Raw genomic sequence first — 25,851 nt, 5'->3', positions numbered from 1 at the left:
AGAAGTTCTCGGCTTGGGAGTTCATGCCTCTGCCCAGATAGACTTCTCAATTCTGGTAGACTCGCCCTGGCGCCTAGCCAGGAGACGCTCCAAGTTGTTTACAGGTCAACTTCTCAATTTTTGTCGAGCTTTTGAAGTTTTGCTGTACTATTATGTCACACACAACAAGGCTTCCAGGGATGGTAAATGGTTCCGCCTCAGTCGCTAACCCCGTCTGTTGCCACACCTGCTCCCGTAGACCCTAAATGGGCTTTGCTGCAAGACATGCAGTCCAAGCTTGTGTCCTTGATAGAGGACTTAAATACGGAGAAGAACCTTCTGGCCAACAACCTTCCAACCGGTTGGTTGTGCGCCCTGTTGACGCTGAGGTATCCTACTCGCGTCTGCCTGTTGAGGTGGTTCCTCCACCGATGCGACCCAGTGTAGGTTACCAGTCGCACGTTGACGTTAAGCGACGCTCGGAGGTGGTTGTTGACGTTCAGTGTGTCACTAGGAAGACGTTCAACAACCAGCAGAGGTGACTTGTTGTGACGCAGTGCGTCAACCTCAGCAACCCGGTAGGGTGTTGACTGCACAACCCAGACAGTCTAGACAGTTTCGGGTTGACGCTGTACTTCCTCGCGCACCCATGGTTGTTGACAGTTCACAGACTGTGCAGCAGTGCCATGATATTGCGTCCGGCTCCGTCACGCATCCACCAGTGCGACCGGATTCAGCGAGTCAGAAGTTGCCCACTCCGTTGCCGTTTCCTCATCAGTTTCGGATGAGGAACCCTCTGATGAGGACGTTGCTGAACAAGACGATCAACCCCCAGCCCTGCTATCCATCCAGAAGATGCTGAAGAAGGAACGCTGCCCAGTCAGGCTGTGGATGAGTCTGGTAGGGACACTGTCATCCGTGGATCAATTTTTGTCACTAGGAAGACTACACCTCCGTCCTCTTCTTTACCATCTAGCTTTTCACTGGAAAAAGGACAAGACGCTAGAAGCGGTCTCGATCCCGGTTTCCGGAAAGATAAAGTCTGGTCTGACTTGGTGAAAGGACTATATCAACCTTAGAGAGGGTCTTCCCCTGACTGTTCAGACTCCCAACCACGTTCTCTTCTCGGACGCATCGGACGTAGGCTGGGGTGCGACATTAGACGGTAGGGAATGCTCGGGATTATGGAACTCGAGTCAAAGGACAATGCATTTCAACTGCAAGAAGCTACTGGCAGTACGTCTGACCTGGAAAAGCTTCAGGTCTCTCCTTCAAGGCAAAGTGGTGGAGGTGAACTCGGACAACACCACGGCTTTGGCGTACATCTCCAAGCAAGGAGGGACCTACTCTCTGACATTGTACGAGATCGCAAGGGACCTCCTCACCTGGTCAAAAGGTCTAGACATTTCACTAGTAACGAGGTTCATCCAAGGCAACTTGAATGTCATGGCAGATTGTCTCAGTCGGAAGGGACAAATAATTCCAACAGAATGGACCCTCCACAAGGATGTATGCAAGAGACTTTGGGCCACCTGGGGCCAGCCAACCATAGATCTCTTCGCAACCTCGATGACCAAGAGGCTCCCAATTTTTTGCTCACCAATCCCGGACCCAGCAGCAGTTCATATAGATGCCTTTCTACTAGATTGGTCACATCTAGATCTATATGCATTCCCTCCGTTCAAGATTGTCAACAAGGTACTGCAGAAGTTCGCCTCTCACGAAGGGACAAGGTTGACGCTAGTTGCTTCCCTCTGGCCCGCGAGAGAATGGCTCACCGAGGTACTTCGATGGCTAGTAGACGTTCCCAGAACACTTCCCCTAAGGGTGGACCTTCTACGTCAGCCACGCGTAAAGAAGGTACACCAAGGCCTCCACGCTCTTCGTCTGACTGCCTTCAGACTATCGAAAGACTCTCGAGAGCTAGAGGCTTTTCGAAGGAGGCAACCAGAGCGATTGCTAGAGCAAGCATAACATCCACCCTTAGAGTCTACCAATCGAAGTGGGAAATCTTCCGAAACTGGTGCAAGTCAGTATCCGTATCCTGGACCAGTACCTCTGTAACTCAAATAGCTGACTTTCTCTTATATCTGAGGAAAGAACGATCTCTTTCAGCTCCCACTATCAAGGGTTACAGAAGCATGTTGGCATCAGTCTTCCGTCACAGAGGCTTAGATCTTTCCAACAATAAAGATCTACAGGACCTCCTTAAGTCTTTTGAGACCACGAAGGAGCGTCGTTTGGTTACACCTGGTTGGAATTTAGACGTGGTACTAAGATTCCTTATGTCAGACAGGTTCGAACCGCTACAATCAGCCTCCCTGAAAGATCTCACCTTTAAGACTCTTTTCCTGATATGCTTAGCCACAGCTAAAAGAGTCAGTGAGATTCATGCCTTCAGCAAGAACATCGGATTCTCATCCGAAACGGCTACATGTTCTACAACTTGGTTTTCTAGCCAAACACGAGCTGCCTTCTCGGCCTTGACCAATATCGTTCGATATTCCAAACTTATCGTATGGTTGGAAATGAACTAGAAAGAGTCTTATGTCCTCTAAGAGCTCTTAAGTTCTATTTAAAAACCTTTACGAGGCCCGTCTAAAGCTTTATGGCGTTCAGTTAAGAATCCATCTTTGCCTATGTCAAAGAATGCTTTATCCTTTTTTATCAGACTGTTAATACGAGAAGTTCATTCCCATCTGAATGAGGAAGACCAAGCTTTGCTGAAGGTAAGGACACACGAAGTTAGAGCTGTCGCAACTTCCGTGGCCTCTAAACAAAATAGATCTCTGCAAAGTATAATCGACGCAACCTATTGGAAAAGCAAATCAGTGTTCGCGTCTTTTTATCTTAAGAATGTCCAGTCTCTTTACGGGAACTGCTACACTCTGGGACCATTCGTAGCAACGAGTGCAGTAGTGGGTGAGGGCTCAACCACTACAATTCCCTAATTCCATAACCTTTTTAATCTTTCTCTTGAAATGTTTTATTATTGTTTTTGGGTTGTCCGGAAGGCTAAGAAGCCTTTCGCATCCTACTTGATTTGGCGGGTGGTCAAAGTCATTTCTTGAGAAGTGCCTAGATTAGAGGTTTTGATGAGGTCCTTTAGTATGGGTTGCAACCCTTCATACTTCAGCTCCTAGGAGTCGCTCAGCATCCTATGAGGATCGCGAGGCTCAGTAAGGAAGACGTACTTAAAAAGGCAGAGTAATTGTTCAAGTCGACTTCCTTACCAGGTACTTATTTATTTTATGTTTGTTATTTTGAATAACTGCTAAAATGAAATACAAAATACTTAGCTCATAATAATGTCAACATGTAATGCTGGTCTCTACCCACCTCCCTGGGTGTGAATCAGCTTATATGATCACCGGCTAAGTTTAATATTGGAAAATGTTATTTTTATTAATAAAATAAATTTTTGAATATACTTACCCGGTGATCATATATTAAAGGACCCTCCCTTCCTCCCCAATAGAGACCCAGTGGGCCGAGGAGAAAATTGGTTCTGTGTTGACATGGAGTACTTGAGTACCTGCTCGACAGATGGCGCAGTTGATGTACACCCCCACCTGTATAGCGATCGCTGGCGTATTTTGTCCTTAGGTTTTTCTGTCGGGCAGCAGAGCTGACAGCTTATATGATCACCGGGTAAGTATATTCAAAAATTTATTTTATTAATAAAAATAACATATTTCCTTTCCTCACTAGGCTTTTGTTCCCTGTTGGAACTTTTGGGCTTATAGCATCCTGCTTTTCCAACAAGGGTTGCAGCTTAACCATATAGTCTGTTTCATGCTAGTTGGTAACTGGAGCCGAACCATGGTTCGAAAGCTCGTCGCTGATTGGCTGTTGGTTCAGGCATCATCCTCACTCACTGACCAAGGATGAAGCAAAACATTGCATTTGTCCGCGGTACATGATATTCATTTTTGCTTTATACCTCACTTAGTTTGCGTAATATCTACCTGGTTTTTTGGTCATACATATTAAAGGTAGATGATGAATCTTACCTTGAAAAAAATATCCGTATCTTAAAAAAATATCCGAATAAATACGTTAAAGTGAAATGACCGCTGAAAAAACCTTATACAACTCTTTTATATGCTTTTCTTTACCTACAAATGTAATGCAAACAATTGAAAATAGGTGGTTTTTGTGGAAAAATCCTCTTGAATGTCACAAACCTGAGAAAAATAATGCAAGGAAGGAAAATAATGGTGAAATATTTATCTTTGTACCGTGATCATTTTAAATTTTGGTGATGTTTCGTCGATACTGTAGGCTGCCCGGCCGCATACGATCACCTGTCATCAAAATATTCCTTTACTCTTCGCGAGAAGTTTTTATTTTCTCCTTTGTAGCTCACTTATATCGCGGTTCAAAGCCAACTATTTCACCATTTTTTTTCCTTCCTTGCATTATTTTCTTAGGTTCATAGAGTGAATACCAAGGAAGTTAATTATACATTTTTTCATGCACTGCTTGGCCATCTTGGATTTCACAGCTTTGTAGTACTGTACTGGCATTTTAGTTGACTATTAGTATGTTATTCTATACATCACTTGAATCCAGAAAGTAGAAAAATGTTTCCTAACAATTTTTTAGGGTTAAAGCATATTTGTACTTCACTAATAATCTATCACTTATAGATGAATTAATTTTAGCTTGATATGCATCTAGACTGACAATGGTCAAGTTGCTTTGACTAGGCTAGCAGCATTTAACCTAGCAGCCTAGTCTAGCTAACTGTCCAGAAAGATTAGCCAATCAGAAATATTCTAACAAGAACTTCTTATTAGAATACAGTATTTAGAATTGTGCTTTGAGTTATATCAGATATTTTATTTAGTCCTTAGTATTTAGTATTTTTTATTTTGGTACTTAGTGGTCTTGTGTAGTGTATTTCCAATTTGTTCCAACACGAATACAAAACTTTGTTCTTTACATAGGAGATGCAAAATAGTGCAAGCTGGACCACGGCCTTAATGAGGTGTCAACAACCGGTCTGGTGATTGTTACCAGTAGGTAGTACTGCCCCCCACGCACAACAACCCCACTTTGATTTTAACTGTTGTTGTGTTCCATGCTCCTAGAACGGGCTTTCCTAAGAACAACTAATCATTTTTTTTTTATCTTTTCAGGTGTGAGTGGTTAACCTTGAGGTTGCCGACATCCAGGTGTGTTCTGACATAGTGAAGCGGCACGTTTATGTCAGTGGTGGAGATGGATCCTCAACGGGTTTGCCCTTTGTGTAGAGGATACTCTTGTCGAAAGGCATCTTGTGCCGAGTGTCAGGAGTGGTCATTCTCCCAGTGTGAGTGGTATGGCAGAAGGAGGAAGTAGTAGTCTAAAAGGGATTCTTCACCTTCCGGTTCTTTCTTGAATTCGAAGAAATTCCAATGGATTCCTCCCTCTCTTGGTATTCTCCCCTCTACCTCTTCTCCTTCTACCTATTCTTTAGAACATGAGTGGTGACCCCTTAACTCTCGGGTAACCTTCAGGCCAGGAAGCTCTTTCCGTCTCCCCTAGCGAGACACTGAAAGCTTCTTTTCCTGAGGAGTCTGCAGTTCAAGATTGTTGCCTTAGCTTTCTCACCCTTCAGGGTAAGTTTGCTCAGAGCAAGGACAAGCTTGCTTGTCCTCTCCAGGTAAGTGTCGGGTGAGCGTTTCCCCAGCATCTGCATTCCTTGGGGTGAGTTTGTAAAAGACAGGCTTACCCATCCTCTCTAGTGATACGGAAGTGAATTTTCCACCAGCCCGCTCACCCCTCTGGGTGGGTTCGTGCGCTGAGCTTGCCCATCCCCCCCTTTCTGAACACGCTGACCTTTCTGGGACCTTTGGCAGGTGCCCTTACAAGCACAAGATGATGTCCTTACCCGAGAGCAAGGTAACTTAAAAGCCCCAGTGCACCTAGTGTGTCACATAAAATTTGCCAAGTCTTGGCTCGCCCAGTGTGTTCACCATTGCCCTCGCCTGGCTTGGTTGAGAGCTCCGCAAACCAGGCGTCCTCTCCTGTGCCTCACAGGCACACTCAACCTTTCAAGCATACTTTACCTGCTTAAACATAGCGCATAATTTAGCCACTACTCGCGCGCCTTCTTTTCAGTACTCCCTCCCCCTTTTAGACCATACTCGCCCATGATCAGTTGAGCAAGTGTCACCAAAAGGGGTTGTGCTGGCCATTCGATCATGCACTTCTGTAGCGCATGATACCCAGTCGCGCTCCCCCATAGCAAACACTCCTGTTCAGGCTTGGCAGCCCATTCGTGAGCCTATAGGTGTCTCCAAAGAGTCCCGCTTATCGTTGGAGATCTTCAAAGCATCCTCTGCAAACATGCTAGCATTGAGAGATTGCAGTGCTTTCTAGCCTGGTGAAGACTTTTGCAGGTCTTGGGGAGGGTTCATTATCCTTCCAAGTGTCAGAGACTCCTTCTGAACCAAGGCTTCATCGCTTGAAATGGATATCGTGGCTGCTCCTATTAGCAGGATTGGGTCTAGACCCCTTCAAGAGCCAGTCCCTCTGGCTCCAAGACGCGAACATGCTCGTGTTGAGCCCTTTTCCAGGCTGAAAAAATCACCTGGAAATGTAGTGGTTAAAACCTAAAGCCCACAAATTTCAAGTCTTTTTGGGAAAACCTAAGGGTTTATGCCAATACAGTAAACTGAACCCAAAATGCGGAAGAGGCAAGTCACGCCTCCTCCGGGAGACACCTTTTACCTCAGGACCCACAGTGGACCAAGATTTCCGAGGGAAGTCTTTTATTGACTTTTACAGGGTGAAACACCATTCTAGGATCCCTTTCAACCCCCGTGAGACAAGCTGGACGTATACGCGTTACCCCTGTTCTACCTTCTGAAGAAAATCCTCAACAGGGTCAGATCAGCAACTAACCTATCATATACTCTGATAGCTCATCTATGGTCGCAGGCTGAATGATAACTGGATTGTCTGCTGATGGCAGAGGTTCTGAGGGAGTTGACCTACTTCGCGGCCTGTTGTGCCAACCTCACATCGAGATTTAGCACAAAACAGTGCATCTCTATGACTTCACACCTTGAGGTTATCTAGCATTTCACTCAGAGAGTGTTTTTGCAACCAGTGGAGAAACAGATGTCTGGATATCTCAGGAGATCATTGGCCTCAGTCTGTCAGGCGGGGTTGATAACCTTTTGTCACTGGTGTCGTGGAAAGGTCTCTCTCCTCTCGTAGCCACTGTCCTCCTAATTTTAGGGTTGAACCATTTTTGTACAGTACTTGACTAATAACCCATCACTTATAGATGAATTATTTTTAGCATGATATGCGTGTAGACTGACAATGGTAAAGTTGCTAAGACTAGGCTAGCAGCATTCAACAAAGAGGGCTCATCCTTGAGTCAGGTCTTTAGACGAAGGATTCGATATTTTCTCTTTGGTAGAGTTGTCTATGCTCATATGGAGCTTGGAGCATGCTTGCCCTAGTTGAAAGTTAGACCCCCTCCATGGAAGTACTGCCTCTGATAGACTTGACCCTTAAGAGGGCCTTTTTGCTTGCCCTGGCTTCTGCTAAGAGAGTTATTGAGGTGTGTGGTCCTTCTTATAACATCACCCGTTCAAGGGGATGGCTGCAAATTCCGTTCAACTTCGACCTTGAGTTCGTTTCGAAGACTCAAATTCCGGCAGTCTCGTATACTATATTTGCATCCTTTCAGAAATTGAGTATATAGGAAGTAACCAATTATCCTGACCGGCTGCTTTTATGCTATGTTAGAATGCTGAGGCGCTATCAAATGCACAAGAAGACCTTGCCCTCACACGAAACATCTTTTTGTCAAAATGGGCAGGGTGAAGGTCACAAAGAACACAATCTCTTCTTAAATTAGGTTGGTTATTGATCGAGCCATTAATCTCTCTCCTCACCCAGAGCTCATGATGTGTGGGGCATAAGCATGTCCCAGGCATTCAGGAAGAACCTTTCTGTGGCACAACTGTTACAAGCAGATGTCTGGACATATCAAACCCCTTTCACGGCCCACTACCTGCAAGAAGTAACACGCAAGAAGTAACACACAGGTCCATAGATATATTCTCTCTAGGACCTGTAGTGGCTGCTCAGTAAAAAGCATATCTTCCTTTGCTCCCTCACAGGACTATTAGCAGTTAGTCGAAGACTGAGGTTATGGTTCCAGTTTGGGATGAATGGAAAGAATGACAGTCATCTTTTCTTCATCTTCCCCTCTCTTGGGAAGAGCCTCCATCTTCCCTGAAAGCTGGATCTCGATTGAACTACAGGTAAGCCCCCTGTAGCTGTTTAGATAATACTGTATATCTGGCGATATAGATCGTTGTGTCCCCATTCTCCTATGAGAGGAGATACACACTGGATAACCCAGAGTGCATATTTACAAACCTGTTTCTTATATATTGCCTAGACTGTGTCATGTTAGAGTTCTACACTCACCTGCCACTAGGATTTTCAAGTCACTGGTTAATGAGATGTCAGGATGCTCTGATGCAGTAATCCCAAGTGTTAAAGTCCCAGCCAGTTGGAAAGAGGACTTCCAATGACCTTATTGTGAGTTTCCTATGTAAAGAACGTAGTTTTGTATTTCTGTTGGAAAAAATGACAAATTTGAAAGTACAGTAATTTGTATTTACCTAACTACAAACTTCAGTCCTTTATACAAATTTAACCTCCATAAAAGTGTGGTTGTTGTGAGCGAGTGGGAGGCAGTGCTTAGCCACTACCCAATAGTAAGAACTAGACTGGGTATTGACCTAGTTAAAATTTGTTTGGCCGTTTTCCAGCTTATGCTATTTTTTATCTCCTATGTAAAGAACCTGGGTTTGTATAGTTAGGAAGAATACAAATTAGTGCTTTCAAATTGTAATTTTTACAGAACATCAGAAAATAAATTTGGATGAACAGTAATTCATTCTAATGAAAATATTATAGTTAGTCCTCATTTAACGACGTACTTGTTTAACGACAGCTCGGAGCAACAACGGATAATACAGTTCAGTGATTTCCTTCCAATAAGCTAATGATTAATATTAGTATTCCCATTATCGAAATATTAAGTAACGATACAAAAGGTTTCTTTTCCTATTGGAAAAGTAGTTTTTCCCTAGGTTACATTACCCTATAATACAGCACAATAATACCGTAGTTTGTGGGTCTGTATCAGATGTCACGAGTACTACGTAGCGTAAATTTGACTGTACGCTAGTTTTATTTAATCTCTGATAATAGATCGATATTTATCTAAAGAAAGTATACTAATAGGACAAATATTTTCTTGAACATAGGGTAAGGGGCCCAATGGTGACGCATTTTCCCTGGATTTTTTCATTCCATCGCTTACAGCTCTCTTGCTTTTTCATATTTTTTCAAGTTCTGGGTCTTGTTTTATTCACAGATGATTATATTTTCATGTGTTTTAATCAAATTTGATTTATCATTTATAGTTTTTGAGTTATTGGCGGCCGAAGTCGGTGCGTCACTATTATGCACATGTTCCTATGCTGACTCACCTGGCCCAATGGTGACGCAATTTTTTCAATTGCATGTACATTGCACCTGTATTAAATAAGGAAGAAATGAGGCACATAGAATGAAAGAATAACATTTAATAAGTAAATCAAATACAAAAAATATTACTAAATCAGCAAATTAACTAAAAATTAAGTTACATCATTAACACAACCAAAAAATTTGAATATTTTCATACATTACTCGATGAAATGAAGCACATGATTGACTACTAACATCGAAATTAATTAGACATATGTTAAACCATTAAACTTGAAGAAATAATGCTTATTAGCTACTTCCCTGAGTGTATGTGAGCAAAATTAGCCTATTCTATCTATTGAGGACTGACACTATTGCCGATTTAATGCTACTGTTGAACTTGAACCCATATTTTCTTTGGATTGTCGCTGCCTGTGGCTCCTGTAGCTCCACGACCTCCCTTCTATGCACAGGGAAAGAGATATCCTCTATGTCAGGGTAGACATAAAACCCTGGGGATACCTCCTTGAGGAACGTAACTGCAAGGCCCTGCTCCTGGACATCTTTCACCTAAGGATAAATTTCATTGCGGGGTCTCTTTGGACCTTGGCCCTGCCTCCTCTCAGGATAGAAATTAAATGTCTTAAAGGCACTACTCAATGTTGATGGGGTAGTTTTTGTTGGGGCCCTTTGAAGCACAGGTGTCACTTGCGGTTCAGGTGTAGCATATGAAGTTGATGGTGGAGAAGACAAGAATGGCAATGGTGTGTTTGTCCTGGATGACCCTCGAGATGATGACCTCGAAACAGAAGGATTTGGGCTGGGTATGGATCTTGAAGCAATGAACTCTCGTGCAGGATGTTGATCAAGCACGAGATCATCCCAAGATTTCTTGGGACCTTTTAGTTTCTCCATCTGTGATATAGTGCTTTCAGGTGGCAGAATAGAGTATCCACACTGTATGAGGTAGCTGATGCATGCAGTCTCAAACATGCGACCTGAAGTTTGGGCACCTCGATGTGTTGTCATATGAAAATCAGTCTGACGTGACTGCTCTGTGAATCCACCTGTAATTGAGTACAGAAAATTATATTAGATAAATAGCAGTGCAATAAAAATGGGAAATTAAGTGGGCCTATATTTTGTAGAAGCAATACCCTATAATTTTGTGATAAAAAAAACAATAAATTTTGAATGTGCAATACTTAATGGGCTATATGCTTACCGAGGTCTATGGCTTCAAATAATGTTGAAGGTTCCTCATGCACAGCAGCTGCACTACGAAGTTTGCTGTAGTCAGGTTTATCTGCATCAAAGGGAACTAGTCCACACTTTGAAAAGCCTGACTTTATATTTGCTGCTGATACAGAGTCATAGTAGATGGGCAGAAACACTTTAGCAAAATTCACTTGCGTTATCATGTCATCTGGGTTTTTCCTTTCGAACTCCTTGGCCCCTTTGGTCCAGTTCTTTTTAAGTGGGCCAAACACAGCCACATCCAAGGGTTGCATGATGTGGGTGGTATTAGGTGGTAGTCCGTACAGGATAATGTTCATACTCTTTAGGGAAGAGGCCAAATAGAAATTGTTTCGGGTTTCATGCCAATCCGTCCACACAATGACTGGCCGTTGGACATCATTTTCAGAGAGAGAGAGAGGAGTTATGCTAGGTAATTTTTTTCATTATTTTCAACATGCAAATTTCATTATAAGGAAAAAATACAATAGTTTTCATATTTTACCCACGTGTTAATTTCTTCCAAAGCATCATCTATGTCTTTCTGAGTATATTGGCTTCTTGGGAAGAGCCGACTTTTAACAGTATTTTTATCCATTTTAACTGAACTTGGGTAATTTCCTTTTAATAATATTTACTTTTTGTTCCTGTTAACACTTAATTTATAATCTGTAAAGAAAACTAGACATGAAATAATCATTTCTAAAGTGGTGCCCTATGGTGATGCAGTGCGCATGGCCTAGTGGTGACGCGCGTCACCATATGGCCAGCTCACTGCGTCACCATAGGGCCCCAAATGCCCCATGTTCAAGGATTGATTGCTCATCTATGGTAAGTGATTCTGAGCTCTCTGTCCTATGTTTGAAAGGTCTAATATTGTTCTTCATGTTGGTGTGTATTAGACCTTCGTACAGCTGTTTTGAAAATATGGTGACGCACTTAGTTTTCCCTCAGCCACACCCAGACTAATCACTCATTGGTCTTAATATTCTCTGGACATCATCTCCAACCACCTTAGAGTACCTTGAAATAACAAATGTTAACAAAAATTACCACACATGGTCTTGATGCAAGCAAATGTAGAAAGTAAAATCCTTACGTTTAGCTAAGAAAAACAACAGAAAAGGTCAAAACTGTACATTTTCGGTCCTCGAAAAAAAAGTTGTAGATATATTTTCATACAATTTTCAGAGTGAAAAGAACATGCTCCAGCCTTTATTTTCTGACCTAGAGAATGTTCCTACGATTACTAGTATAAAAATTATCGTTTTTTTTGTTTTTTTGCGTCACCATTGGGCCCTGCGTCACCATTGGGCCCCTTACCCTATATATCCTTTTACATTAAAAAAAATGAAATACTTTTGCTTTGTAAGGTAGTATTTTCTTTTCATTTCTTGCAAGAAATAAGAAAATGAATTTGTATAATTTGCAAGTCATTCTTCGTAGAGTTTACGTCACGTGTCTTCTGATGTCATGTATCTGGCGGAAGCGCGCTGACAAACCCAATGATTTCCTTTCATTGTTACCTAGTAATCTTATTATAGCATTCCCATCATCGAAACACTGAGTAACGATATCAGGTGTTTTAGTGGTCTGTATCATTAGTTAAAAGATTAGTACAACTTACCGTAAATTTAAGAAAAAGTCTGATAACGTCATATTTCTGGCTGAAGGCGAGAGGCAAATCAAGTGATTTCCTTCCGATGCGTTTCTATTCTCATAATCGAAACATCGAATAATATAAAAAAAATTTTTTTAATATATTTCAAAGAAATATGAAGATTTAACTGAATTAAAAAAAAACAACGAGAGAGAGAGAGAGAGAGAGAGAGAGAGAGAGAGAGAGAGAGAGAGAGAGAGAGAGAGAGAGAGAGAGATTGTGTGTGTGTGTGCTTTAAGAAAACACAATTAAACACAGTAATGTCGAGCAAATATGAAGGCTTAATATTGAACTAAAAATTGAATACTGTATGAAGCTTTAAACATGAGCTGTACATATTAGGCCCATTCACTTCCGGTAATCTAGCCTAACCTAGGTTTTTAAAATCTTGAAATTTTTGACCAAAATATTAAATAAGACTTTAATACACTACCAAAATAGTAAATCAGGCTTAATGTACAAAAGAGGAAAAAAGTAAAAGATACCATATTGCCAAATGATGACGAAATGGCCTAATCTAGGTTTTTACAATCTTGAGATTTATTTAACGATGAATTCATTTATCGATGGAGTTTCTGGAACGAATTACCGTCGCTAAACGAGGACTACCTGTCTATCGTCATAACAATTTGTGTATACTGTATATTGTATAGTATGTGTTAATTTTGATTTCTGCCCTGTAGGTACTACATATGGACAGAGTTTTAGTGGAAGTGAGACGGATGTGAGCACTTCTACGGAGAACTTGAGTCCTGAGGACCGTTATGCTTTAGAGCATACACAGCGGCAGGAGCCACAAGGCCAAGAGAATGTTGGTAGTGCAGTGTCTGGAATGGCCGGCACACAAAATACATGTGTGTCTGCTCTAGTGACAGGGGGAGCAACTACAATGTCCATGGCAAGATCAAATGAGTGAGTACATACTGTATTTGCTGTAACAAGAATAAGCTTTTGAAGATTCAAGGGCTTTGATAGAGGCAAGTTTTTTTTTATGGATTTTGAGATGTTATTTCCTTGTTTGTAGAAGCACTTGTGTTCCAACTCGGATACAAAATTTCATCCACTAAATAGATAATTTCAGTGTGAATGGGAATGGCCATTGAATTGTTCACAAGGTACAGTATACAGCAAAACTTGTGATACTTTTTTATTTTTGCATAGGATAAATGTAGTTCTTAAGTTGCCACTTAGCATTAAATATTATACTTCACTTGTAAACATGTGTATGTATAAGGCAACATTGGTCAATTATGTACAATTTTACCATTGAAAATGACAGAATAAAAAATAAATGTTATTGTAGCACGAATCCCTTTGTCAACGTAACTCTGCGAGATAGTGAAACTAGTCATTGAATTGTCTGTTTGGATGGAAGTAAACTGGGAAAGAGGGTGTCTAATTGAAGAAAATTTTAATCAGAGACTTATCGTCTAATGATAACAATTTATGCATTTGGGATGTGATTTCAAAGTTATTACTAATTTTTTGCTTGTGTCGTTCTGTGTATAAAACAAATGTTTGTTAGGAACATGATTTCAAAACTTGCAATAAAGTATTACAGCTCATTTTTAGACCATAGTCAATGCTATTTACACTGTATAATTCTAGTCTCCCATCGGGTTTCTTCAGTTTGAGGAAAAGTAAATTCGAAACTGAATATGAAGTGACAGGTTCAAATATCAATACCACAGGGAAAAGCATGTCCATACTGATAATACAGTAGACAGTACAGACAACAACATCAAACACAAGAACAGTACAAAGAGCTGTATAGACAAATTGAACAAGAAGTTAACAACAAGCTCATTGTCCTAATGGGAGACTTCATTGCAGCAGTGCACTGGAACACTATTAATTCTACATCAAACAGAGAGGGACATAGGCTACTAGAATTTGTCAATCAACAATGAATTCCTCCAACTGTGGGTCAGTAAACCTACTAGATATTGTGCTAACAACAGAAGAAATTTTAGTATCCAATGTTTCAGTAGGCAAAAATATTGGCAAAAGTTACCACAGAATAGTTAGGTTTCCGGTAAATCATCCTCTTGTAAAAGAAAGGAAGATTATAAAAAAGCTAGACTACAGATATAGTAACTGGATGAAACTGAAGGAATAGACCAAGAATTTAGAATACGACAAAACAGGGAACTTGGATACACAATGGGACTCCTTGATAGAAATATACAAAGAAAAAAGGGCTGAATGTATACTGTATAGAAAAATGTTACCAAATGGAACTCTACAACCTAAGTGGTTCAACAGAGAAATAGCCAATACAAAAAGGAGCAGAAACAGAAAACATAAATCAATGGGTCCACAGCCTTCAATTCATGAAGCTTCCTAACACAAGAAGTTAAGCCAAAAAGTAGGTAAACTAGTTAGGAAGGCCAAGATTAATGAAGAGAAGAGAGTGGCTTCACCTAGTTAAGAAATCCCACAAGAATTTTTTTGCACATGTAAACAATAGAAGGCCAATCAAAAACATTAGCCCATTTAGATACTCGGAGGGTAATCTTATAACAAATGATTTGGAAAAAGCCGAACTGAAGAATGCTTATTTCATAACTGTATTCACTAGGAAAGAATCAATGACCCTCCCTGAACCAGCTATCAATTATAAAGGGCCACAACCATTAAATAGAATCACCTTTACAAGGAATGATGTCAAAAAGAAAATAAAAGGACTCAGTAAGTCTAGGGCACCAAGTCCAGAGGATATTCATCCAAAAGAGATTATAGAACTAGAAGAAGAAATAATGCCACACTTGCAAAATGTTTTGAAAAACATCCAACAAAAGAAAGGTAGCACAAGGATGGAAATTAGACAATGTTCCGCCAATCTACAAAAAGGGACCTAAAGAAGAACCGGGCAACTACACACCTGTATGTCTAACTTCAGTGCCCTGTAAAATTTTCCATTATAGTAGAACATATAGAGAGAAACAGTCTTTCTGATAGACAGCCAACATGGTTTTAGACTAAAGGGATTCTGTGTGACAATCTGTTTGAATTTTTCCACAACATTTAGCATTTATGACAAAAGCTGGGCAATAGACATGTAACCTAGACTTTTGAAAAGCTTTTGACAAAGTCCCTCATAAAAAAATAATGATTAAAATTAGAGCAATAGGCTTCATTGACCAGCCAGCTGAATAAATTGAAGATTGGCTAACAATAACAAAAGAGAGTTGTAAACAATGGAGAAGCCTCAGAATGGGTAGTTGTTACAAGTAGAGTACTTCAAGGTTCTGTTCTTGGCCCATTACCATTTTTAATTTACATTAATAACATAGATTTAGGATTAACTTGTAGACTGGCCAAATTTGCTGCCTATACTAAACTGGGCATAAACACTGCCAACTCAGAAGACATAGAAGCCTTAAAAGTTGATCTAATTAAGTTTGACGAATGGTCCATAAAATGGCAAATACCTTTCAACTTTGGGAAATGCAAAGTCATGCACATAGGTTATAGTAGCCTACCATCAGATTACTCGCTGCTGGGTAATGAAATAAAAAGTGTGGACCAGGTGGAAGATCTCGATGCTATTATTAGAAAAGTTTTGAAGTTCACCAAACAGTTCATAAAAGCTGAAAAGAAAAAAAAAAACTAATCGGTTACATAAAGAGATAAGTCAAATACAGAAACAAAGACTATACTTCAGCTGTACACATCACTAGTAAGACCCCATCCAGAATACTGAGTCCAATTCTGGGCTCTTAAGTATTCAGAAAGATATAGATAGACTGGAAGCTGTACAAGCTTGGGCCACCAAACTAGTTCCAACAGTAAGGCAATTTTGTTGTAGACAGAGGATGCAACGTTTGAACTTATTTGATCTACAAACACAATGACTATGGGGACAGTTAATAGAGTTTGCATTCAAAATTCTTAGAGGAATAACAAATGTAGATTACAAGAATCTATTCATGCTTAGAACAACTCTTGGATGTTTAAGGTGAGAAAATTAAAATTGGAAAGCACTCTTCGTGACATAGATTACGGATACTAAACTGCCTGTGGGATTTTTTTTTTTTCCTTTTGTAGACAACCTGTTTGTGAATATCTTTTGTCTCCACCATGTCCACCATTTTTTTTTCTAATGATCCAAAATACACCATTTCTATATATGTTTTAGACATTGTGATACCTTCATCATATAAAACTTTCAAGTCATTTGATCAAAAACTCTGATTTATTAACAAAAATCATGATTTAAAAAAAAAATTCAGTTACGTTTTTCCCCACTAATACAACACTATTTGTATTGAAACTAATACCATAAAAACTACTGTATTTTATAAACCGAACAATTCTGTCAACCGGAATTTTTCTTTTCCTTTTTTTCTTTTTACGAATTTTTATTTTACTTTCCTCGTCTAGACGCAAAATAATCGTGAAAAAGAAAGTAAATACAGTGATACCTCGGTAGTCGAACGACTCTATACTCGAACAATTCGGAGTTCGACCAAAATTTTCGAGAAATTTTTGCTGCGGTGCTCGACCAAAAATTCGGTACTCGACCAGCCGAACACGTGACGACCGCATGGGCTTTGTGATGATCGCGCCATCTCGGCCACTCTCGCTTGTTCGGGAAGCATCAGTTCTCTCGAGAGCGTCACTCAGACAACGCGCGATCAGCATTCGTTGTGATTTAGTGATTTTCAGTGCTTTTAATTGCTTTTTTAGCTTTCATAATGAGTCCCAAGAAAGTAATGAGTGTTAAGGGGAAGGAGAAGAGGAAAACAGTGCGAACAACGATCGAGTTGAAGAAGGAAATTATAGCGAAATATGAGAATGGTGTACGAGTGTCCGATTTAGCGGTAGAATACGGAATGGCGAAGTCGACCATTTCTACGTTTTTAAAGCATAAAGAAATGATTAAGAAGGCGAATGTTGCAACGGGAGTTACGGCGGTAACTAAGCAAAGGCCACAAGTGATTGAGGAGATGGAAAAGTTGCTTTTAATATTTATTAAAGAAAAACAGTTGGCCGGGGAAAGTGTTAGTGAAGCGTTCATTTGTGAAAAAGCGTTGCATATCTATGAAGAATTAGTGAAGAAAAGTCCGAGTACCAGTGAAAGTGATTCATTTACATTTAAAGCGAGCAGGGGTTGGTTTGAAAAGTTTCGTAATAGAACAGGTATTCATCGTGTTACTAGGCATGGGGAGGCAGCTAGTTCGGATCAAATTGCAGCCGATAAATACGTGGGGGAATTCGATCGGTACATAAATGAACAAAATTTGATCGCACAACAAGTCTTTAATTGTGATGAGACTGGGTTATTTTGGAAGAAAATGCCAGCCAATACGTACATTACCAAGGACGAGACAAAGATGCCAGGTCACAAGCCAATGAAAGATAGGCTAACATTGTTGCTGTGTGCAAATGCAAGTGGCGATTGCAAGATCAAACCCTTGTTAGTGTACCACTCGGACAACCCCCGGGTGTTCAAACGAAATAATATTTGTAAAAGTGCACTACCAGTTATGTGGCGCTCGAACACTAAATCTTGGGTCACAAGACAATTCTTTACTGAGTGGATAAACGAAGTGTTTGCCCCCCAGGTTAAGGCTTACCTCATTGAAAAGAGCTTGCCAATGAAATGTCTTCTGGTTATGGACAATGCTCCTGCACATCCTCCAGGTCTCGAGGATGACTTGAAAGAAGAATACAGCTTTATCAAAATCAAATTCTTGCCCCCCAATACTACTCCCATACTCCAGCCCATGGACCAACAGGTCATTTCAAACTTCAAAAAACTCTATACCAAGGCCCTTTTCAGAAAGTGTTTTGAAGTGACCAGTGACACGAAGTTGACCCTAAAGGAATTCTGGAAGGAACACTTCAGCATCCTCAACTCTGTTAACATGATTGACCAAGCTTGGCGAGGTGTGACCTATAGGACATTGAACTCTGCCTGGCGTAAGCTGTGGCCATCATGTGTCACAGAGAGGGAGTTTGAAGGTTTCCAACCAGAGGCGGGTCCAAGCACTGCTACCCCTGTAATTTCTGATGACACTGATGTCGTTGAGGAAATTGTTGTCATGGGCAGGAGTTTGGGGCTTGAGGTCGACAAGGATGATATTGATGAGCTTGTAGAAAGCCATTCTACCGAGTTGACTGTGGAGGAATTGTTGCACCTGCAACAACAACAGCAGCAGGATCTGATTGTGGAGCAGGAATCTTCAGAAGAGGATGAGGTAAGGGAGGATGTTCCAAGTTCTCTCATCAATGAAATTTGTTCCAAGTGGGCAGATGTGCAGGCTTTTGCTGAAAAATACCACCCAGAAATTGCAGTAGCAAACCGGGCAGTGCATATGTTTAATGATAGTGTCATGTATCATTTTCGAAGAATACTGCAGAGGAGGAAGAAACAATTAACAATAGACCAGTTTTTCACAAAAGAAAAGAAAGCTGCTACATCAAAGCCTGTTTCTCCTCCAAAGAAGAGACAAAGAAGAGAAGAAACCCCTGAAATAGATCTGCCCACCCTTTCATTGGAGAGAGAAACAACTCCTGAAGGAGAACTACCCCGCCACATCATGGAAGGGGACTCTCCTTCCAAGCAGTAACCTCCCCCTTCCATCCTCTCCACATCCATCCCTGTATGCCATCGAACCGCTGCTCAAAGGTATGTTCACTACAGTACAGAAAATGGTTTAAAATTGTTTTATTTTAGTACAGTAAATGGTTTAAAATTGTTTTATAGGATTTTCTGACCAATTTCATACACATTTAGATAATTATTGTTGTTTAGGTACACGTTTTATTAATATTTTGGGCCTGTTCGAGTGCTTGGGAACGGAATAGAATATATACCATTATTTCTTATGGGGAAAAAAAATTCGGTACTCGAACAAATCGGAGGTCGAACACGGATCTCGAACGGATTATGGTCGAGTACCGAGGTATCACTGTATAAAATCAAAATTCTGCTGGAGAGAATTGTAGAATTTTTATTCTTCTTTTCAACGATATCTTTCTCTCTAATATTGAACAACGAATAAGTGAGAAAAATGTACCTAAATGTGAATGTATGTTTTTTAATTATGAGCTCCCAAAGATTTGCAACAAATTTTCGTTTCTTTTCTTAAAGAAATCAAGATAATATTACAGTATTATGATAACTTTTATTGTTTATTCCTACATAAAAGCATCCTAAACGAGGTATTTGAACCCTCAGTTTACTATTCATATGTTACGAGTTGCCAGCGATCTCTCATTGTTGCCAGTGTTTTAGTTAGCAGGTTTCAGCTTTATACTCTTATTCATGTTTCCCTCTTAACTTGGTTCTTTTTTCTTGTTCTCAACTTACTTTTTGTTCTTTCTATCCTCTTATGTAACATTGGTATTGCTATATAGTTCCAGAGGACGTTGTGAAAGCACAATCTACATACGAACTTCAAGTAAACAAACACATGCATTATAACTTCTATGCGTCTTTGGAAACTGGCTGATGTTCTCGTAGCTTGTAGTTTTCATTTACTTACCCTCTACCAATGCCTTCCATTTCTGCTAGAAGTACGAGATTTCGAAACGAGAGAGAGAGAGAGAGAGAGAGAGAGAGAGAGAGAGAGAGAGAGAGAGAGAGAGAGAGAGAGAGAGAGAGAGAGAGAGAGAGAGAATTATAGTAATTGTATAAGTGGCAGTTTTAAATAATTCGCGAGAGAGAGAGAGAGAGAGAGGGAGAATTATAGTAATTGTATAAGTGGCAGTTTTAAATAATTCGCGAGAGAGAGAGAGAGAGAGAGAGAGAGAGAGAGAGAGAGAGAGAGAGAGAGAGAGAGAGAGAGAGAGAATTATAGTAATTGTATAAGTGGCAGTTTTAAATAATTCGCGCGCGCGCGAGAGAGAGAGAGAGAGAGAGAGAGAGAGAGAGAGAGAGAGAGAGAATTATAGTAATTGTATGAGTGGCAGTTTTAAATAATTCGCGAGAGACAGAGAGAGAGAGAGAGATTTTTTCTGTTAAACTCAGTCATGCAGACGACGCAGTAAGGATGACGTCATCATTTAAAGACCACTATATCTTCATTGTTTGGAAAAATGATTGACTATTTGTTCTTTTTATGACCTTCGGTAACATTGGCCTTGCTATTAAGTCCCCCGATGACGTGAAAACACAATGTACACACGAACTTCAAGTAAACAAACACATGCATTATAACTTCCATACATCTTTGGAAACTCTGGCTTCTGTTCTCGTAAAGGTAGATTTCGTTCAACTACGCTTTACCAATGCCTTCCATTTCTGCCAGACGTTCGATATTTTGAAACATAAGTGAAAAAATTGCTATAAATATGCGAAAATAACACACAAAGACAATTTCGTCAAACTCAGTCATGCAGACGACACAGTAAGGATGACGTTATCTTTTAAAGACCGCTATATCTTCATTATTTGTAAAAATAATTGGCTGAAACTTCTGGGGAGTATGTACGATATGTTTACGCATACATAGAAGCAATAAAACGATTTACGATTTCTGAAAGTTATGTCAAAACACCATGGGGGACGGTCCCCTTAATATTAAGGCGCTAGATTGTGATGTCCCTAACATTTGGTGACTAGAGGACTGTTCTTGGTCTATTTTCCAGGATTAGAAAGGCAATTATCAGCTTGTTCCACATATTAAGCGTAAATTTAAACAATTTTATTCTTAATATCACTTTTATTATGCCTATTAAGATATTCAGTATGAAATAATAAATTTGATGAAAGGGAAATAATATTCTTGGATGTCTGTTTTAACATCAGTAACTTGTATAGCATTGTGACATTGCAGTAGTTAAACATGCCAATAGAGCAATCTGTCTAACATTTGCTTCTGTCTCTGAGTGAAAAACTGAGCTCTTTCTGATGTTGCATTTCAAGTACTAATATCACATCATTTTCTATTCATCAAAGTGGTAAAAGAATTTACTTTCCTAGCTTTAAGATGTAAGGAATTTAACAACCCTCAGTCTAAAACTTGACTGCCCTTCAGGTTGTGTCTGACAAAAAGGATCTTATTAGACATGATTCTTGCTTCATGTTATCGTAATTTTTTGGTTAAGGGAGCATTACTCTTCAGTCTTTCTCCCAGTGTAACATTGTTTCATATTATAGGGAAATTTGTGTAGAAAAAAAGCTGAAATAATTTTGATAATCCAATGACAATGGGAATAAGGATATGTGAAAAGTGTATTTGCCTGGAACACTTGGGACATTGAAAAGAGCCATCAGTTCAACGAACAATGTTCTGTTTAAAAAGGTATACTGTTGGCACAACTACAACACTGGATTCAATTATTTCTATTGTAAGTTCCTAATCATATTTTTTTTCTTATCTTTTCAGATCCAATGCCTCTATTAGCAGCAGCACAAACACTTTGATTATCCATAACTCCCAAGCTGACGATTCTTGGAATCATAGATGGATGCCAGGAGGATTCTCTACACCTGTGGCAGGACGAAAGTCTGTGTAAGTTGAATCAAACTTTGTTTAATTTTAGATATTGCCGGGTTCATATTTTAGTCATCAACTTATTTAGTATTAACCCTTTGATTATTGATTTTACCATTTAGTGATTAGACATGAAAGAACTCTCCACTTTTCACTTTCTTGTGTGAACAGTTCTGTGAGAGTCAATATTTTACTCAGTGGTCCGGTAAAATTGATTTATTTAGAAAATCATCACCCAAATTTCATTTTGCTATACACGTGGCAGCTGCAGCATGGTTGACAAACTCAGACTTAGAAGAGTAGTAATAGGTTTGTTCGACTAGCTCTCATATCGTATTTCTTGGGATTTACTATCATATTAAAATAGCCGCCATCATTAACCCCTTCTTTACCGAATGCCTACCGAAACGTGAACAAACTGTCCACTATTGAACCAAATTTCTTGGTAATAAGAAAATTATTTTTGACATTAAGATATGTGTATATTAAGATATAATTATTTACATATATATATATATATATGTGGAGAGAGAAAGAGAGAGAGAGAGAGAGAGAGAGAGAGAGAGAGAGAGAGAGAGAGAGAGAGAGAGAGCTGTATAAGAATAATGCAATACCTATTAAATAAAAGTTCTCATTAAAATTGTGATAAGATTCAAGCTGGGCGATGATTTTAAATATCTCTCACTCCTCTATACTGGGACCGCTGTGCGAAACTACCTATCTCTACACCCAGCTGGTCCTAGCTCTCTCTGTACAGTGTGTATCGATTTACGGTGGTAAAAAATTACAGCTATATTTGAAATAAACCCAATTTTTATTAAATTGGTGTTCACTTAACTGTATCCAATAATAATGCATGTAATAATCACATTTTAGTATCGTATTTGTAATTAAAAACAGCGAATCATAATATGCATTGTTTACATTCAAATCAGCTGATCAAATCTGTGTAGTCAGTCGTCAACCTACATTCACTTTTACAGTATTATCCCACTGATATGACTATTCATTTTCATAGAATTACCTCACTGATATAACCTATCATGTATATTAGTAAAATATATCCTTCACATTATTATTGTCCTTCTTATTATTATTATATCCCTAATCCTTTTCCCAATTCCTTCCCAAATCCCTTTCGTACATTTACTTTGCTCTCCCACACACATCTACAATGTATCTTTCCAACTCCTTTGATTCTCATTATTATTCGCGATTTCATTCATCCTTTTTCTAGCTTTTTTTGTCATTTTCATCATTTCTTATCCCTCATTCCACATACTCCCATTCCTATTTTTCATTTCTCCTTCTCACATTTCCCAAATTCATTGATTTTGCTAATTTATTTGAATTAGTGTAGATGTGGCGGAGGAAATGTGCAAGGAGAAGGAAATTAACTACCCCCATGTCTCATCTCTTTGTCATATTGTTTCATCCTTCTTTCTCCCTGGTGTTTCCCTTAACTGTATCCAATAATAATGCATGTGATATTCGCATTTTATTATCGTATTTATTATTAAAAACCTAGCGAATTATAATTTTATGCATTGTTTATATTCCAATCAGCTGGTCAACCCTGTCTATGCTGTCGGCAACCTCAATTTTCGGATCAAATAACTAACGAAGGATATTTCATATTTACTAAAAGAAAGAATTATCACTTGATCTATTATTTTCCGATTAGCATATTAATTCCAATAGGTTTATTTGAAATGCTTCTCTCATATTTTATTTATTTTTACTGTTAGTTGAATCGCATAACGTTAACCAGAGTTTCATTCATGCTGCCAATGCACGATATTTTAGTGTTTAGCTCTGTGGTGCCTGATTATTCTCTCTCTCTCTCTAAATATTCGATTTCGTTTCTGGAGCATTATTGCATTTTAGAAAATTACGATTTTTAAATAGTTAATTGTGCTTTAATAAAACGTTTATGTGCTTATGTTTTATATTTTTTGTGTAATCTATAAGTATTTTGGGTGCTGTGATCAGATCAGCTGATCTGATCACGGCACCCAAAGTACTTAGATTGATAAAATACACCCAAAATTTAAAACAAAAGTACATAGATTTTTTCTTAAAGCTCAATTAACTATTTGAATAGTTGTAATTTTCTAGAATACAATAATGCTTCCGAAACAAAATTGAATATTCAAGAGTGTGTGTGTGTGTGTTTGTGTGTGTATGTGTGTGTGTGTGTGTGTGTGTGTGTGTTTTAAAAAGTACAGTAATGCCTCACAACAAGAAATTAATTCGTTCTGAAGTGGCTTTTTTAAAGTGATATTTTTGTGTTTTGAGTCACATTTCACTTGCAAATTGTCTAATTCGTTCCAAACCCTACAAAACACCACATTCAATCTCATTATAAAGCTGCAGTATAACCACAATGAAATACTGTACAGTCAAATACATTTGAACCATACAATATACCTAAACTAAATGTTAATACCTGTAAATTAAGTAGTTATTAAAACATAATGTAATGATGAATGGAAAATAATACAATACATACAGTACAATACTGTACTATTATAGTTACCCCTATTATAGACCACAGCTACATTTTCTGTCTGAAGCTATTTTCTTCAATTCTGGGATGGGTGACTATTTTATTCTCGGCTGGTCTGGCAAATCTCTTTTCTTGAAGTGAAACATTTTTTGTAATGTGTCATAAAAATATTTGTATCTCATATCATAGCTTGAAAATTTTGTAAGCAGTGTCTTTCGTGAAGAGAGGTATGACTGTAATTGAATGCACAGTTTTAGTTTATTTGTTTAAAAGAAACCATTATTGTTGAGATATTTAAGGTTTAGTTTATAAAATAAGCTGTATTTCTGTTTAAGATAGTATAGATATACAGTAAAATACTGCGTAAGAGACAACACATAAGAAGTTGCGTCATGCTTCTAGAGTAGCAGCGTTGGCTACAAGCCTTGAACGAAAACACAGAATCCTCACAGTAAGTACAATTTAGCTGTACTGTAATAATATTACTGTACACATATTACAGTAATATACACTAACAGTATCAGTGAGTATTAGGTTACAGTACAGTATTACTAGATAGGAACAACTTTTGTTATACAGAACAGTAAGGGGATGGTGACGACTCGGTAAACTTTACCTTAGCACAATACTGTACTGTAACCTTACTGTGTCCAGTATGTAGTGTACATGGGTGCAAATGTACTGTACACTGTATATATGATTATAAACTGATGTAGAAACCAAATTAAAACAATATTAGGCAGTATTTACTATGTTAATCGTCAGCTCGGACACCCGCTCGTGGGAAAGGGCTGTGACTTCTTAGGTTAGGAGTTAGCCCACCCTAGTGTAGTATAGTAACCTAACTATCATGTATAACAAGGCTTGACTGTATTGATGATGCCATAGACTTGCTGAATGGAGCCCATCATACAGCAGGAGTCAATACAGTTCCCAAAATAACGGGTATTCAAACAACGAAAAGTCCTGTGGTGGTCTTCAGAACTTAATGCCCTGCACATAGCAACAAGAAAGTCTTTAACTCGATTGCGCAGATGCCGTACTGAGGAGAATTTAATTATATACAAGAAATGTAGGGCACAGTTCTGTCGTGCCATGAAAGAGGCTAGGCGCCATTCTTGGGTGTCTTTTGTTTCCTCCTTTAACAGTAGAACACCACCATCTTCTGTGTGGAGGAAAGTAGAAAAAATAGCAGGAAAATTCACCCCTAACCCACCACCAGTGTTGAGGGTGAATGGACAGTATGTGACTAGAGCAATTGAGGTTAGCAATTCATTGGCTGGTCATTTCTTCAATGTATTAAGCAAGTGTAAATTATCTCCTGGTTACCAGTATGGAAACAGTAAAGTTGCAACAGAAAAGGAAGAGTCCTGCAATAATCCTTTTACCAAAAGGGAATTTGATTCTGTACTTGCTAATTGCAATGATACAGGCCCTGGACCTGATGGAATTCCATATGCAATGATTAAACATATACATATTAATACAAGTTATTTATTTTAAGCATTATATACAGAATATGG

At 39.1% G+C, this 25,851-nt stretch overlaps 2 protein-coding genes across 3 annotated transcripts in view; one reads left to right on the top strand and one right to left on the bottom strand.

Moving 5' to 3' along the window:
• Nucleotides 1–25,851, top strand: part of LOC137629546 (serine-rich adhesin for platelets-like) — a 204,555-nt gene that overhangs the window by 14,220 nt on the left and 164,484 nt on the right. Inside the window, 2 exon segments of the mRNA XM_068360967.1 lie at nucleotides 13,054–13,282; nucleotides 21,712–21,837. Of these exon segments, the coding sequence (XP_068217068.1) occupies nucleotides 13,054–13,282; nucleotides 21,712–21,837 (355 nt within the window).
• On the bottom strand, nucleotides 9,571–11,147 carry LOC137629056 (uncharacterized). 2 transcript variants are annotated; one of them, XM_068360322.1, is made up of 2 exons: nucleotides 10,700–11,147; nucleotides 9,571–10,541 (listed from the first exon to the last, which is right to left on the bottom strand). In XM_068360322.1, the coding sequence occupies exons 1-2, from the start codon at nucleotides 11,028–11,030 to the stop codon at nucleotides 10,045–10,047; spliced, it is 828 nt and encodes a 275-aa protein (XP_068216423.1). In that variant the 5' UTR covers nucleotides 11,031–11,147; the 3' UTR covers nucleotides 9,571–10,044. The 2 variants fall into 2 exon arrangements, with proteins under 2 accessions (XP_068216423.1, XP_068216424.1); XM_068360323.1 differs by having other exon boundaries at nucleotides 9,571–10,529.

The sequence above is a fragment of the Palaemon carinicauda genome, chromosome 37 (assembly GCF_036898095.1).
Source record: "Palaemon carinicauda isolate YSFRI2023 chromosome 37, ASM3689809v2, whole genome shotgun sequence".
Classification (NCBI taxonomy): domain Eukaryota; kingdom Metazoa; phylum Arthropoda; class Malacostraca; order Decapoda; family Palaemonidae; genus Palaemon; species Palaemon carinicauda.
This window is presented reverse-complemented; position numbering and strand designations above follow the sequence as displayed.